Raw genomic sequence first — 17851 nt, forward strand, 5'->3', positions numbered from 1 at the left:
ACCATTTGGGAGCGCTTAATTTCATGGGTGGCTACCAAGCGATTCCAATTCTCTGATGATCCTCTTAGAGGCGAAGTAGAAGCTTGTCTTTTTGCTCTAGAAATGGCGGCTTAATTAAAAAGGGAATACTTTGGTGATTTTGGAGAGCGACTAATCGAGACACTACCATACAAGCTCTTAGTAGTCAAATTTATAGATGGCAGATTGATAATTATTGTAATCATTGCAAAATAATTTCTCATGTGTTTTTGGGTTGTAATTTTTTTAGTTTAATTGAACTTTTAACTTTGTTACCCATAATGCGGTAAGTGAGTTTACAACTTATATGGTGTGCTTGAATTGTCTAACATCTTGAAAAATATAGTCTATAATGATTGTGAGGTCTAGTTTTTTTTTTTTTTTGGGTTGAATCTATGAACGTATAATTTGAAAAGAATTTTATTTTTAAGTATAATACATATAAAAATAGGAGAATAGAATTATCCATGTTACACTCTATGAATCTAAAGAAGAAAAGCTTTAGAAATGACATTAAAATATTCCTTTTTTAATAATTGGATAAATATGCCTTTGAATTATTAAAAGAAATCACACAAATATTATTTATAATAATTAAATGCCAAAAAATATTAATAAACTTACTAAAAGTAATTATAATTATTATTTAAAATAGACGATTATTTTTTTTCTAAAAATGAAATAATTCTATTAGTTAAAAGGCAAAATCCAACGATTACTATAAGTATGATAAATTAAAGTAAATTAAACAGAAAACTAATCATAGACATGAGAATTATCTAAAAAGAGAGCTAATTTAGCTAAAAAAAAATGTGCTAATTAAAGTATTATTAACTCGCTTACAATAAAATATAAAAATACTAAACTTTCACACATAAAAAATGTCACCACTAATAATAATACCATAAAATACTAGAGATAGACTTTCACACATGAAAAATGTCACCAATAACAATAATATTCTTATTGTAAACTTATATTTTACTAGAAACTAGATGCACCAAATCCAAACAATCAGAAAATACACTAATGCAATAATAGCCCAACTGCCTACATAGAAGAAGACCTTCTAGTAAGGCCCAAGCCTCTGCCACGTGCGGATCAATAAAAAAATATTAGGGAAATTTACAAAAATACTGAAATTTGAGTTAATTTTTACAAAAATACTGTCACACGGAAATCTTTTCAAAAATACTGTATTTTTGTAAAACACCAGTAAAACACAAAGCAGAACAACTCAAAACAACAGTAAAACACTAGTAAAACACCAGTAGAACACCAGTGAAAACTTAATACAGTATACTGCAGTATGAAACTTATGAAAAAACACAGTAAAAAAGTTAAAAATTCCGCCTGGCAGTATTTTTATAAAAAAATGACAAAAGTTAGTATATCATGTAAATTTCCCAAATATTATTATATTATTTTATGTTGTTTTCTGAATTTTCATAATAAAGAACAATTAATTTTCAGCAGTGTATATTTTCTTTGAATAGTTTTCAGCAGTATAGATAAAAGAAGAATAGTTTGTTGTGTTTGTCTCCGATTCTATGCTATTTTCTGAATTTCCATAATGTGTTTATGTGTATCTTGTGAGGGCCTTGGAAATATTATATAACCTGGTTTGATAATTTAGATTGAATCAACCATTATTATTATTTATAAATAATTCCAAAGGAAATAATCTTCTTGGATAGCTTCTTGTTTGTTTGAGAAACACAATATATAAGTCTTACTTTGTAACTAAATAAATAACATCACTAAGTCTATTTTACACTAAAAAAAAAATAGTATTGGCCACAAAAATCTTAATTTATTATTGTAGCACAAAAATCACAATCTTGAAATTACAAAAATCATATTTGTTGATAAGTAGAAAATGATAGGAATTTCCCCTCTTTATTTCAAAGTTAAACTACATAAACTTTCCTTCTTTTCAAATCAAAAATATATAATTTTATTGAAACAAGAGTCTAGAAATGTATATTCATATTCTGGAACTTACTTGACAATATTACAATTAAAAAAAAAAATTCAAGGTTGTTCCAATTTCCAAAACTTCCCTGAAGATTGTACAAGAGTCTAGAAAAAACTACATCAAATCAAATCATTCTTTTTCTCCTTAATTAATTTATATATTAATTAAGATCCATCCCAATATTTTCCACTATAAATAAACTACTTCAGTTAAATCCATCACATTTTGTGTTCCAATAAAAGACACATACAAGGCTCATACGACATGTCGTTTGTTCCCAAAATCTGTGGTGGCGAAGAAGTAATCCTAGACCCATTCCTGTCGTTGATGAACAAGTGCCCTGTTCTCAACACCCCAACTGACTGGAAAGAGACCCCGAAAGCCCACGTGTTCGTCTCCGACCTTCCCGGGTTGACCAAAGACCAAGTCAAGGTCGAGGTCGTCGATGGCCGAGTTCTGCAAATAAGCGGAGAGAGGAAAAACGACGAGGGTGATTATTGTGGGTTACCCAAAGAGCAGAGTCGTCATCATGGTGACACGTGGCATCGCGTGGAGCGTTCACGTGGGAGGTTTCATCGGAGGTTTCGGTTGCCGGAGAATGCTAAGGTGAATGAGGTGAAGGCTACGATGGAGAATGGAGTGCTTACTGTCACCATTCCCAAACAAGAAGTGAAAAAACCAGAGACAAAGCTTGTTCAGATTCAAGCTAATTAATTTAAATTAAGGATATCTTATATATAATTATTACAAATTAATAAAAGAGGAGAGTGTGGTGTGTGACTTTTGTTTTTTGTTTTTTGTTTTAAAGGATTGTGTAATTAATTATGAATAATATTTATGTTGGTTGGTTTTATTACTATGAATAAATAAATAAAGTGGTTTCTCAAGGTTCAAAAATGAGTAAATATTAAGTCGCTCGAATGGGGGGTTATTCCTTTTATGGAAGGATAATATAAATGTAATTCTTCTTAATTTCAATACTAATTTTTTTGACTGTTATATGGCTTTGGATAACGGTTTTGCATGGCACTTTACTGGGTTAGAACTCACAAAAGACAACAAACTTGAACTCTTTTAAAAAGATTAATTATGGGATGTGGCTCCATTGCTACCATGAATGATCATTGGTGATATTAAATGGAATTTTAATATAGTATCACACCACACAAACCCGGCTCAAATCAGACAGAGCACGTGTGTGGGTCAAGTGTGTGAGTCTTCACCAATTCGTACAAAATTGAGTACTCTTTGGAGTCTAAACTCAAATGCCAAAATTGCACTCTTTATAACTTTATAAATAAGGGTTCATATTCTATATGGAACTCTTTCCACTTCACACACAAGAACACTTATATATTTTGTTAAAAGATTCATTAAAATTCAAGTATTAATGAATTCTTTCCAATCAAAACAAGAAAGGTGTAGCTTTAAGGAATAAAATGCAGATGGAAAATTTTCGAAGCACTCTTGACTATTGTTTACTTTCTGAGTTGCTATTTGAAGGGGGTCTATACAATTGAATTAAAAGTAAACATCAAGTTAACACGATTAAAGAGAAGCTTGATTTGTATTTTGGAAATGACAAATGGAGTTCAATGTTTGAACATGTGATTACACAACATTTAGACTACTATTATTCAGATTATCGTGCTATTTCTGTTTATGTAGTCTCAATCAATTAAGTCTTCGAACCAATGAGGAGGAAAGCTCGATTAGGTTTGAGAAAATCTAGTTAAAGAATGAAGAAGTTGCTACTATAATTAAGCAGAACTAGATAGCATCTATCGCGGATCAATTTGTTCAGCATTTCCTAACAAATCTTCAAGCATGCACTGAATCTCTATAACGCTCGCATACCCAAAAATATGGAAGTTTATACTATATTCTACTAAAATTATTTAGAGATTGTTGGTCCCTCAATTACAAAAGTGATCTTGGGAGTTCTTAATTATGGCCATGACATGACATGAAAATGCTAAACAAGTCTATAATCACTCTTATTTCAAAAATTAAAAACTCAAGTGGTATGGCTGATTTTGGACCAATTAGTTTGTATAATGTCAATTACAAACTAATCTCCAAAGTGTTTGTAATTCGTTTTAAAGAAGTTCTTTCTTCCATCATTTCGAAAACTCAAAGTTTTTTTCTCTCAAACTGTCTCATTACAAATATTTAATCTGATTCAATCATAATTGGATATTTAATGTTTAGCGGTCAAAGTTTTTTTCTCTCAAACTGTTTCATTACGAACATTTAATTTGATTCAATCATAATTGAATATTTAATATTTAGCGGTCAATTATAATTAAATTAGATCGATTTATGCACACTCATATACAAAAGTAAGAAAAAGAAACCTTGTTCTTCATTCTTTTAAAAGGGAATTGTTTCTTATTATTACTTCAATATTTTTGTACACATGTGTAAACCTATTTGTTATTAGTTCCGATATTGATTTAACTTGATCTTAGAAATCCAAGAATCAGTAAAACCAATTCACAAAATCTAAAATAATCTTACACATGGACAATTGTGGATAGGAAATTCAAGTATCATATATTATATATTAATATAATTGTTATTATCAAATAATTTGTGGTGGTATGATAGAATAATATATAAGATATTGCAAAGATTTGGAACTGTACATGTTACTACGATCCTATCATGCATCTCTATTTTTAATACATGATATGTTTGTACCTTATATAAATGTCATAACTTTTACATTTTCAAACTTAATTGGCCAAACCGCATATTTATATTATATGAAATGATATGATATGAAATTATGGGCATTAATTCTGCTTTGAAATCACCATCTACTCTCTTCTCTCTATGAATACCAAACTATAACAGCAGTACCCAGAATCAACAGAGAAGAAAACTTCTTTTACTTTTCTTCTTGGTTGTTCTTTTTTTCTTTCTTTTTGCACAAAAACAGCTAGGTCGTACTTTTATTTGCAGTAGTAATTATAGTTTGTTTCATTTTTACAACACTACCTCAACTTATCTTCACGAATCTACCCTGCAAATTGTTGAGAAAAAAAAACATTATTACTTGATAAAAAGGATCAAAGTAATTGTATATGTCATATATGACCGAATACCAAGTTCTTTAGCCATAACTTAACTAGCATAATGTGGCATGCATCAAACAATAGATGATCATTAGAATCACAATTTTACAATGGATTCTTCCGCAACTTTCTCCTAATATTTGTTTGATTTATTCAATTATATTCTTATTCTCATTCATATTCCATCTGCAATGCATTCATATAGGGGATATGTTGAGAAATATCTCTTTTTTAGTATTTATTAATAAAAAATATTTATATTATATTTCATTAAAATCTATCCACTTTTATAGTAACTTGCCTAATATATCTTTTCTCTCTACTTAAGTGTAAGCACATAATTTAATAGGAACATCATCTATAAAAGTGAGTATATCTTAAAGAATATGGTAATAAAGATAAAAATCAAAACAAATAAAGGGAAGTGGTTATACAATGCAATTTCTGTTAGACTTTTATTTGGGCTTAAAATAAACTGCTTCTGATTTAGAGATCTAGGGAGGAAGACTTAGTTGATAGTATTGCACTATCGAATTGGAGTAACTGCTGTGGATCAATCAGAGATAATTGTTATGGATCAATCAGGTACACATACCTAATTATTATATCTTATTATTGTGTTCTATGTTATATACAAATAGATCTTGGGTTAATTGTTAATTTATCTAACAATTTCCACTTCATATAGGAACCAGACCTGTCTTTAGAGTAGGGTGGTCGAGGCAGCCCCTCAGTCCAAGGCCCATTTTTAAAATTTTGGTCTAGACTCCATAAAAGCTAGAGACAGAGTTGTTTAGGAGCCTTAGATTATCTCCTTCTTACAGCTTTGTTGTGTAGTTTTTATTAAATTTATGTTATATATGCATTTAGGTTCTTGAAATATTTTAATATTTTGTCCCCCACCCCACACAAAAATCATAACAAAGACTTTATAGATAGAATAAAAAAGAGTTAATAAATTAGGTACCTTCATGCGTGGACGTTTCTCTGCATTGAGCTTTCGAACTTCATATCGAATACGCTTAGCAAAAAGCCTACTTTGTCTCTTTTCCTTGTATCTCAACACACTGGCTTCTCTTTGACCCATCTTATTAATCCAACTATGATTATCTTTACCTTCTCCTTCCTCTTTCATCATCTTCACAACTTTACTAACTTCATTTTCAGGCACTTGCCACAAATTCCCCCACACATCCCCTAATCCCTGCATCCCCAAATTAAACCAAACCAAACAAAACATTAATTAATTCCTTAATAATTACTATTTCATGATTCACTTTATTTATTATAAAGAAGGTTGTTTGGTAATAGTGTAATGTCTTTCTGAGAGTGGTAGTCTCTCACATTCCCATATTAATATTATTAATACATAGTAACAGCCTTTTTGGTTACTAGTTTGTTACCATTTACTTAAGCTTTACTTTACTGTATAAATACTCATTATAATATGTCACACATAATTAATAAGCAAAAGACTTTAATGAAATAAACCTTTATTATAACCACAATATTTTATTGTTAAGGTATAGTAATCACATAGTTTATTTGGATATTTTTTAAGAATATTCCAAAGTATATTAAAAATAATTTAAGCTTGGGGGGCCAAAATTAGAATTAAGAACCCACACACACAGCCTGGCTGAAATCCCCAACTGGGACCTCTGAAAAACAAATCAATGAATAAAAAATAATAATAATATAGAAAAACGGCTTTCACAAACAAAACCAAGTAAAACAAATTATTAAATAATAAACAATTCTTCACAATCCAAGTTCCATTCCTTTTGATGAGTACTTTCAATGATTGATTAATTAATAGAATAATGAACTTAGTTAACTAAATAATTAAAAATTACTTACATGATTATTATTATTATCTTGTAAGTCAGGTACAGTCTGAGGTGAATCTCCTTGGATATAAAGTGAGCCTTTATCAGACCAAGCCTTCAAAATCTCCTGATAATCAAGCTTTAACGCCAAATTCTTATTATTAGTACTCCTACTACTGTAATTACTATTATACCCCTGTTTAGATGATGACGACGTCGTTTCGATCAACTTCTTCTTCTCCAAAATCTCAGTACTACAGCTCGAGCTAGTTACTTCCTCAACGACCTCCGAGTACGAAACCCACTTCTCCTCGCTCAAATCCCTCTCTCTGTTCCTCATCGCCGTCCGTACAAGCGAATCGTTACTACTATTATTCCCTCTCCGATCGCGACCGTCCACGTGGAAGAACTTGTGGTGATGATGATTATGATGATCTTCGTCGTCGCTTAAGTAATTGTACTCGCGATCGAAACGCCGTCGTTCCGCCGCTTGGGAACTAGAATCTTCCTCCTCCTCCGACATTGCAGGAGTCGCCGTCGGGAGAAGGCCGTTGAGGGAGCCGGCGCCGCCGTCGGAGTCGAAAAGCAAGGCAACGTTGTCGTCGGCGGTCGCGTCGTTGACCAGATTCTCCGGATGTAAGGGGAAGAGGTTGAGCTGGTGGTGGTGGTAGTGGTGCGACGAGGTCATTTCTGTAATTTCACTGGAGGGTGAGGGTGTCAATAATACTACGTCGTTTTCGTTTTGGTTTTCTTTCGAGAGTTGGAGACGGAGAGAAAGGTATTTGGGTCTTCTGGTCTTTGTTCTGGATCGTCTAGCGGGTACTGATGATTTAAGTGGCCGGCGCTGAACGACGTCGTTCTGGAGATGAGACCGGGTTCTTCTAGTTCGGGTTCGGATCCGGGTTCGTGGAGGTTTTAGAGGACTGCTCTTGTTGCACATGATCTTTTTTATTTTTTATTTTTTTCTGTTTTGTGAAGTGAAGAGAGAAAGTATATGAGAAAAGTGTTGACCCAATTGCACACTGTTTTGTGTTTTTAGTCATAAAGTCTCAGAAGGATTATGACAGTGATGGATCACTTTGGTTGACACGTGGAGACCATGGATTGGTTATAGTGGTAGATTGTGTTGTTATCTAGATTTCGTTGGATTGGGTTTTTTTTCATATACATAATTAGTTTTAATTTTGGGCATTCTATTTTTTTTTTTTTCAAAGTACAATATAATAGTGTTATTTATTTGTTTAACGACGCCACGTGATCAGTTTGCTGTTACTATTTGGTAGTACAAGTGTACATAAATTTTTGTAAATCTTGTGAATAAATTGAGATAATTCAACAAAAAATATAAATTGAAAATTCAACAAAAAAAAATATAATCCGCTCAATCTTTATATTAGGCAAGTTGAATATAATACTAACCTGCCAATTAACTTAAACTAACCCGATCAACTTAATTAAGAGATTTTTTTATATATATTTATATATTTTTATTATCTATATTTATACATCATATAATTTATATGACTATTTAAAAAAATATATAAAATTTAAACTAATTTTTTTTTATAGTGGTTGATTTGAACTTTGAAGTTAATCTATATATATATATATCTTATTATTACAATTAATTAAAATATAATAATTAAATATAAAATTTTAAAAAAATATTAGTAGTCGATTTGGACGGGTTAACTCAAAATTGAGCACTTAGGTTTTTGTAACCATATCTTTATATTGGGTTAAATAAATATAGTACAAACTGACCAGACTGACCTACACCCCTAGTTAGTAAAATTGTTGTACTATGACATTTTTTTCCCTTTTTTTAACAATGGAAGAAAAAATTAGAACAAATAATACATATTAATTACAATCTAATTTTAATTAAAATATTATACACATATATTTGCGAGATAACTATATATTTTTTTTTTGAAACATGGATAACTATTGTCTAATGTTTATCATTAATAGAATGAAGTCAAAAATAAAATTTAAGTGGAACGATTATTTATTTTTATAGTGAAATATTAAAGATAAGATATGTATGTTTTCTATTACGTTTTTTAAACTGTCATAAGTTATTAGTGTAATTTAATATCAAATTTCACTTATTTTTGATAAAAAATTATAAAAAATTAATAATTATTTATAAGGGGTTAGCTCATAGACAGATCCACTAATACTAATGTGGGGACTATATAGCTCTCACTAATAAAAATATTGCTTTTTTAAAAAAATAAATGTAAAATTTTTAATTTGATAATTATAGATCAAAATAGTTGAAAAGTTCTTACAAAATTAAATAAATGTAGTAAAAGTGATTATAATGTATGTATAAATATTTTTTTAATGATAAATAAGCCTTCAAAAAGTAAAAATTATGAATTTGTCACTAATCTCATAGTTGTACTAAAGATTATAGTACTTAATAGCAATGCTTACTCTTATATTTTGTGTACTTCAATATTTAATAAAAAATTATATAATTGATTATAATAAAATATAAAATAATAAATAATTATGTTAAAATAAATTTTAGTGTAATTACACCTTAAAATAATTATTAAGTTCAAATTCCAATAATAAAATAAAAAAGTAAAATGAAAATGTGAATTTTGAACTTGTAATTTCCTTAAATTTTAAATATAAATTTATGAATATAGTAAATAATATAATTTAATAATATTTGACCTAATTAATATTTGTATAAAGGGAATATAGACTTAATAATATTTTTGTTTTGGCATAGAAAGTAAAGTATCCAAACTTACAAAATTGTAATTTTGTTATTATTGTTGCGCTAGATTAGCTTTATTAAGAAGCTGACTAGATCAATACGTGTTAATGTGTGATTCGTTATAAACTGGACCAATCATGAACTAATACATGTTGGTCTTGTCAGCTACCTAAAATCATTCGATGAAATTACAATTTTGTTAAATTTGGATACATGGATACATCGTCCTTTAAAAAATTATTAAATTTATATTGAATCTAAACCTCAAACTCATATTAAATTGTAATAAAATTACTATAATACCTTTAAATTATTAACATAATTATTGTTTACAAAAATAAATTAGTAATTTTACATCATTGTTTTTTAAAAGTTTTTTCTCTATTAATCTCTTCAAATTGGAGAAAGAAAATTTTAGTGGTCCTATCTCAAATTTTTCTAGAAAAAATTCATATTTTTTCCAACCAACTAAGCAAATAATTTTTTCTTTTATTTTCACCACTTTTCTTAAAATTTTCTTTTCTCCCTCTTAATGAAAATGGGGATAATATGAATGGTAAATATTTGTATGGGTTGGCAAATAAAAAGAGTGGGAATGGATGAAGGAATTGTGATGGTGATTGTGATAATAAAGCACTGACTTGCACGAGAAAAGTGCAGCGTAGGTGGGGGCCCATGGGCCATGCACAGAGCGCTTTAACACTTTTCTATTCTTTTCTGCTACCTGGATTTTACGATAATGTCCAAAAATCACCACTAAACGAAAAATTACGTCATATGAAAAAGAAAAGATCGAAATCGAGGGGCATTCCGAGAATTGAACTCGGGACCTCTCGCACCCTAAGCGAGAATCATACCACTAGACCAAATGCCCTTGTTTGGTAAGTCGTAAGAAACTATAGTATATTACATATATACTTTATATAAGATGTTTCATCTCAAATTTTTGGAAGGAAGAAATAGTCATGAATATTTTCTTGTTCTTTGTATTCTTTAAGGTTTGGGAAATTTCCATTTAGAAAGAAAAATAAAAATAGTTAAATTTAATATAATTTTAGATTGATCGATTCAAATGAAACCAAAATAGTGTGTTAAGTTTATTGTAGATTTATTGATGTGAAGAAAAGAAAAGGTTTGAAATTTAATATGTATCACGTAATTCTTATAGAAGAAATTGGTGGTGTCGGTGGATAAGGATGAGATATGAGATGAGAGTTAGACTTGGGGGAATGTTCACATGAACTCTCTTATTATTATAGAGAGAGAGAGAGAGAGAGAGAGAGAGAGAGAGAGAGAGAGAGAGAGAGAGAGAGAGAGAGAGAGAGAGAGAGAGAGAGAGAGAGAGAGAGAGAGAGAGAGAGAGAGAGAGAGAGAGAGAGAGAGAGAGAGAGAGAGAGAGAGAGAATGCAGGTTTAACCATCTGTATTAAAACTCCCACTATGATTCTCCGATACCAACCTTCTCCGGTCAACGCCATAGCTCTGAGCTCATCGTCTTCTTCGGGATCGGACGCTGGTGGTGGTGGAACGAGGTTTCTGTATTCCGAATCTAGCGACGGGACCATAAATGTCTGGGAGAAAGAGAGAATGTCGTCCAGATTCAACCACGGAGGGTTTTTGCAGGGTCATTGGTTTGCGGTTCTGTGCGTTGTGGCGGTGGAGAAGATGGTGTTCAGTGGATCGGAGGATACGACGATTCGAATCTGGCGGAGAGAGGAAGGGAACTGTTTGCATGCGTGTTTGGCGGTGTTGGACGATCATCATGGACCGGTTTGGAGAGTAAAGATTTTGCCCGAGGAGGAACCGGAGCCGGAGACGGAACTGGAGAATAGGAGTGTTTACTGTGATTGTGGTGGTGGGTCCGAGTATAGTAGTGAGTTGGATCGAAACGATTCGAGGACTAGTAATAATCAGTATTATTACGAGAATAATAATACGACTAGTCCTGTTTTGTCACCTTCGGGTTCATGTTAAGAAGAGTGCGTGTGCTACCTCTCGTGGGATTCTACGTTCGACTTCTCCGACCGAGGCTCTTGCGGAGGTTGAGATGGTTCTTGTGAGAGCTGCGGTTCATGGCTCGGGCGGTTTTGCTCCGGCGGGTTTGTCAAGATTGATGATGGTGATCGGTGGATCTCGAGAAGTGGGGAGGGAAGCCGTTTGTTTGTTTGGTTCCCCACGCGTGTTGGTGGGATTACCATTTTTGTTAATCCTCGTGTTTGCTTTCTGGCATGCATGGAAAGGGTACTATTCACGTACCTTATTTTCTTAATGACCGTTTGAAGTTTAATTTGAACTTTAGTGAGTGGTGTGGTGTGGGACCCGAGGTGGAGGAGTCTTCAATGCTGAGTTGGCACTTGATTTGGGATTGTAATATGCATTTTTCTGGGCCTGGGAGCTTGTGTTTTAGCCACTTGTGTGGGCCGGTTTTGTGGTTGGGTTTTATTGTTTTACTTGGCCAATTGGGTGAGCCTTCTTCCAATTTTGTTGGGCCCATGGGGTTGGCTCCTAAATTTGGTTCTTTTGGTAGTAGTGGTCAGAGGCCCTTGTCGTGTGGGTGATCAATACCCTTCTTCGAATGAGCCACGTTGTGGGCTCATTGGTTGGCTCATTGATGGGTAATGTTAGTATTTACCTTGTTAAGGAGGGTAGTTTTTGGGCAAAATTTTTCAAACCTCATGTGATAGATGTTAGAGTTCTTGGAAAATTTGGTGAGCTTGGCCTCCTTAAAATTCGTACGTTTTGCGGGATTTTTGTCTTAGGTTTGGTTCTTCGGCGATTTGATTGCAATTCTCCGCTCATGAGGAGGAAGCTTGTTGAAGGCTCGACACCAATTTGTTCTAGTCATTTGAATATGATGTGCCATAAGCTATTTCAGAGACACCAGACTGTTACCCGAGACTTCCCTTGGGTCACAAAGGAACAGGAACTAGATAGAGCATCCAAAATTGATTTTGAAGACCCTTCTGAAGTTTTTTCAGATTCCTTGTCTCTCTCTGACGGTATTGTGAAGAACCCGCTTATTGATTCGTTGGTGATTGAAGAATTCGACTCTGGCTCATCTGTCCACTCTCAAACCCCTGTGGAGGAGAATGTATTATCTCCTCCACAGGAGCCATGAGAGGTGTAGCATGGAACTGTAGAGGGTTAGGGCAGACCTCTTCAGTTCTAGAGTTAAAAGCCCTGATTCGGTCGTGCAATCCTGATTTCATTTTCATTACCGAACTAAAAGTGGATGCTTCAAGTCTGGTACGTTCCCTAAAGAAAATTCACTTTTATCATAATATTGTAGTGCCAGCAGTGGGATGTGCAGGGGGATTAATTTTAGCTTGGAAAGAGGGCTTTGAATTTGAAAGTATTAATGTTTCTAAAAATCAGATTACCGGTTTTGTGTACTCTGACCCTGTAAGGAGCCCCTGGCTGTTGTCCTGTGTTTATGGTCCTCCGTACTTCCATGAAAAGAAGAAATTTTGGTCTAGCTTGATGGTTAATGGTGAAAAGTTTGGTGGCCCTTGGTTAATCTTGGGTGATGTAAATTTTGTGCTGAGCAACTCAGAGCGGGTTGGGTCCAAGGGGAGGGATCAATTTATCCCCTTCATTTTGGAATTAGTTAACCGTCATGCGCTGGTTGATTTGCCTATTAAAGGGGATATCATGACTTGGGACAATCATAGAGACGGTGCTAATCACATTAAGTCAGCCCTGGACAAAGCTCTTGTTAATAATGGATGGTTGCAACTCTTTCCTAAGACGGTCGTTCGGTCGCTCACAACCTGTAATTCTGACCATCGACCCCTCTTTATTAATACCGATTTTTCTGTCCCCAACGCTAGAAGGCCTTTCCGATTTGAAGCTTGGTGGACAAGGGACCCTCGTAGCTCCTTGGTGGTGGATCAAGCGTGGGGGTCTGTTTCCCATGTTTGGGCCCCAGCTAGAGTGTTTAAGAAAGTTGGTGCGACCCGCTTGGCCCTAAGTCACTGGAACCGGGTGCAATTTGGCAAGTTGGATTCTTGCATCTCTAAGTTGGAGGGTCAATTACAAGCTATCCAAAATCTTCCTGCTGGTGACAGAAGTTGGGCTACGGAGGTTGAGGTGAGGAATGAGCTTAATGAGGCTTTAAGGCGGAAAGCAACTTACTGGCAACAGAGATCCAGGATTTCTTGGATTAGAGATGGTGATAAGTGTACTAATTTTTTCTTCATTTCCGCCACGATTCGTAATAGAAGAAACTCGGTTGATAGTATCCTGAACAAGGATGGTGTGTGGATAACTGATAGGGAAGAGATTGGTAACGAGTTTACTGGGTTTCTGGGTGACATTTTCAAAAACCCGCCTCAGGGCCCTCTGGAAAACTTAGATTACTTAATCCATGATCATCTCTCCCCTTTGGAGCAATCTGAGCTTGAGGTGATCCCAAGTCACGAGGAAATTAGACAAACGCTGTTCTCTATGGGAAGCTTGAAGGCACCGGGTCCGGATGGTATGTCAGTTCTCTTCTTCAAACACTATTGGAACTCTGTGGGACAAGACTTTTGTGATGCAGTTGTTGACTTTTTCCAGTCAGGGAGTATGCATAGAGGCTTTAATGCTACAAATATTACTCTCATTCCTAAGGTCACCAACCCTAAAAAAGTATCTCAATTCAGACCTATCTCTTTGTGCAATGTGATTTATAAGGTGATCTCGAAAATCATTGCAAATAGAATCAGAGGTTCCCGCCATTGATTTGTCCTACTCAGCGACTTTTGTCCCGGCCGAACATCCAAGATAATAATGTTTTAATCCAGGAGATCATACATTCCTTCAAGAGGAAAAAAGGGAAAGAGGGGTTTTTTGCAATCAAAATTGACCTGGTCAAGGCGTACGATAAACTAAGTTGGCAATTTATTGACCACGTTTTGCGTAGTTTCAAGGCCCCTGACAAGTTCTGCCACTGGGTACGCCAATGTATCACAACAACTTCCTTCAACCTTTTTCTCAATGGAAGGAAATTTAACAGTTTGACCCCAGAGTGTGGCATCAGGCAAGGAGACCCCCTATCTCCGTACATCTTTATCTGGGCTGCTGAAATCCTCTCGCGCATCCTTGAGCACGCCCTTGATAACGGTACCATAAGTGGTATAAAGCTAAGTAGAGAGGGCCCCAAACTCTCCCATCTCTTCTTTGCCGATGATCTGATCTTGGTTGGCAGGGCAAACCTTGAAGAAGCAAGGGGTATGTGGCATTGCCTGGAAAAGTTTTGTGACTGGTCTGGCCAGAGAATTAATAAGCTCAAAACCTCCATTTTCTTTAGCAGTAACACTAGTGATGGTATGAAACGAGGCATCAGGCAGGCTCTGGGATTGAACTGTGAAATGGGTAACATAAACTATTTGGGCCTCCCACTCTTTAGATCCCGCCAAAAGGATGCGGATTTTAACTTCATCCTTGATAACCTGGTGTCAAAACTCCATGGGTGGAAATTAAAATCGTTATCAAAGGCTGGTCGTGCTACGTTGATTAAATCGGTAGGGCTTGCTTTGCCTGTTTACACGATGCAGACGACAAAGCTTTCTAAAAAGCTTGCATCTAAGATTGATGGAATGGTGAGGGACTTTTGGTGGGGCTGTGAACAAGGTAATAGAGGCATCTATCTTAGAGCCTGGGACCAGTTGTGCCTTCCCAAGTCCCGTGGGGGCCTTGGCTTTAGAAAGACTGTGGAGATGAACCAGGCTTTGATGGCCAAGTGGGGTTGGGCCCTGCTTACTGAGGAACAGTCATTGTGCTGTAATGTTCTCAGATCTAAGTACCTTAAGGGTAAACAGTTTTTTGACTGTGAGGTTAAGAGCTCCGATTCTTGGTTTTGGAGAAATGTGGTGCGATCAAAAGAAATTTTAAGAAAAGGGGCGTGCAAGCTAATATCCGATGGGAGAGAGACAAGTATTTGGGATGACCCTTGGGTTATCCATGGTACGGATTTTTACCCTAAGTCCAATTATCGTCAACAGCGGGGCTTGGAAAAAGTGTCGGATTTACTTTTACCAGACGGAAATTGGGACACACTAAAGCTTCGCAACCTTTTTGACCAGGAAACTGTGAGTAACATCTTAAGAGGCGGTAATCCGAGTGGCCAGGGAAGGGATAGATGGGTCTGGACAAAAGAATCAAATGGTCTGTTTTCAACCAAGTCTGCCTATCTTATTCAAGCCCTTGCTCGGGCTCCTTTGTGCAACATTGCTCCGGCACTATGGAACAAACTTTGGAACTCAAAGATTTTGGAGCGACATAAGGTTCATTGGTGGAGTATCCTTTCCAATGCTCTTCCCTTAAGAGCCCCTCTTGCTAAGAGAATGGGATTTGAGGAGGTCTCCTGCCCTATTTGTGGGGAGGCTGAGGAGACCACAGAGCACTTGTTCCTGTATTGCGACTTTGCCTTTCACTTGTGGCGATCCTCTCCTTGGGGGGTTATGCCTGTTCCGGATTCGGGAGCCCGGATGTGGGACTGGGTTACCTTTCTATGGAACCTTAAATCCAGAGGAGTTGATACTGATAAGTTGTTCCTCTATGCCTCGATTGTGGTAGATACGATTTGGAGGGCACGCAACGACAAGGTGCATAATAAATCAATGGGTAACATTAAGCACTATATTGACTCCATTTCTTCTTGTTACACAGATTATGGTTCCTGCCTTCTCCCCTCCACAAGCCTATCGAGACCTGTGCTTGGTCTTCGCCGCCAGAAGATTGGGTTAAAATCAACTGCGATGTCAAAGTCGGAGGTGAAACTATGTGTGCTGTTGCGATTGCGAGAGACCATAACGGATCAGTTTTGTGGGTGGCAGCAAAAAGGCTACACTTCTCTGACCCACTCGCTGGAGAAGCCGCGGCCTGTCTTTTAGCCATGGAGACGGCGGTTTCTTTGCATCATCCTTTTGTTTTGGTGGAGAGTGATTCAGCGATTGTAATTAAGAACCTAAAAGGGGATAACCCTACTTGGGGGATTGAGAACTATGTGCGTCCCTGCAAACTCCTCTCTACTTTTATGACTAATTGTAATTTTTCTTCTATAGCTAGAAACTGTAATTTGCGGCCCATAATGTGGCTAAATGGGCGTTTGCCAACAATGTCACGGGCATGGTAGACATATCTACTATACCTGTTAATATCTTTTGTAATGACCATGAGGTCTAACTTTAATTTTATTTATAAACGCATTTTTCAAAAAAAAGAGAGTTAGACTTGGGGACCACTACTTCATGTGTGTCATGCTCTTAAGCTATAAATCAAATTAACGGAAAATTGTGCAAAAAATTCTTAAAAAATTTACTTTCATATAAATAAGTCTCCAACTTTAAAAAATAATAGTGATAGTTTTTAAATTCGAGATTTTTTTAATTCTCATTTTAACAAATTTAGTAGTTGTTCAAAAAATAACTCATGTTGATAATATTAAATTGTAGTATAAATTTTTAAAAAATTTACTTTTATGCATATAAGTAGGGGTGTTTATTGGAACACATTTAATATTTTTAGGCCTATTTAGATCCAATTCGATCCGATGTTATATATTAGATGTTAAATTTTACCATCCAATCCGATCCAATTAATTTTTTTCATCCAATTGATCCAACATCTATTAGATGTTGGATTGAATCGGTTCTATCCATTGGAAGTATTTCATATATATATATTTATTAGTTTAATTTATATTTACCCAATATATTAAATCTATTATTTTTTGAATCGAATCAGACCCATTCAATATTTTAGGTTCAGTATGTATTGAATTGGATTGAATTAGACTGAATGCATCCAATCCAAGAAAAAAATAAATAAAATTTTGATGTTAATTTTTATATATACATATAGATTTTACGTATAACAATATAAAATATAATTATTAAAATGCTAATTAATTCGATTGGATGTATTAAATTTTTTGACACCACCATCTACCATTCGATACAATCCAATTAGATATTTAAAAATAACATCCAATCTGATCCAATCACGATTAGATATCTAATGTTATACAGTCAATTGTAATTTGATCGAACGATTCTCAATAGTTTGGATCAATTTATACACACTCCTTAATATAAGTCCCTAATCTTGATGGTTGGAAACTTATATATTTTTGCCAAAATTTTCTCATTAAATTTAAGAATTGTTACTAGACATCATCAGTAGTATATAGTATCACCATACTTAGTAAATAAAATGTTTAATGA

The 17851-nt window shown here is 34.6% G+C and overlaps 2 protein-coding genes and 1 non-coding gene across 4 annotated transcripts; 1 reads left to right on the forward strand and 2 right to left on the reverse strand.

The window, feature by feature from the left end:
* The first annotated feature begins 2139 nt into the window (after window positions 1-2139).
* Window positions 2140-2883, forward strand: LOC115698828 (18.1 kDa class I heat shock protein-like). Its single transcript, XM_030626023.2, has one exon. The coding sequence runs from the start codon at window positions 2261-2263 to the stop codon at window positions 2708-2710; it is 450 nt and encodes a 149-aa protein (XP_030481883.2). The 5' UTR covers window positions 2140-2260; the 3' UTR covers window positions 2711-2883.
* A 1717-nt stretch (window positions 2884-4600) lies between these two features.
* Window positions 4601-8280, reverse strand: LOC115699716 (two-component response regulator-like APRR1). Of its 2 annotated transcripts, XM_030627244.2 has the most exons (3): window positions 6937-8280; window positions 6044-6280; window positions 4601-5024 (listed from the first exon to the last, which is right to left on the reverse strand). In XM_030627244.2, exons 1-3 carry the CDS (start codon window positions 7843-7845, stop codon window positions 5001-5003), a joined length of 1170 nt encoding a protein of 389 aa, XP_030483104.2. In that variant the 5' UTR covers window positions 7846-8280; the 3' UTR covers window positions 4601-5000. The 2 variants fall into 2 exon arrangements, with proteins under 2 accessions (XP_030483104.2, XP_060958087.1); XM_061102104.1 differs by lacking the exon at window positions 4601-5024 and having other exon boundaries at window positions 5671-6280; window positions 6937-7932.
* A 2167-nt stretch (window positions 8281-10447) lies between these two features.
* On the reverse strand, window positions 10448-10519 carry TRNAP-AGG (transfer RNA proline (anticodon AGG)). Its single transcript has one exon. It is a non-coding gene; the product is annotated as a tRNA-Pro (tRNA).
* Between the last annotated feature and the right edge of the window lie 7332 nt (window positions 10520-17851).

This window comes from Cannabis sativa, chromosome 8 (genome assembly GCF_029168945.1).
Source record: "Cannabis sativa cultivar Pink pepper isolate KNU-18-1 chromosome 8, ASM2916894v1, whole genome shotgun sequence".
Lineage (NCBI taxonomy): Eukaryota > Viridiplantae > Streptophyta > Magnoliopsida > Rosales > Cannabaceae > Cannabis > Cannabis sativa.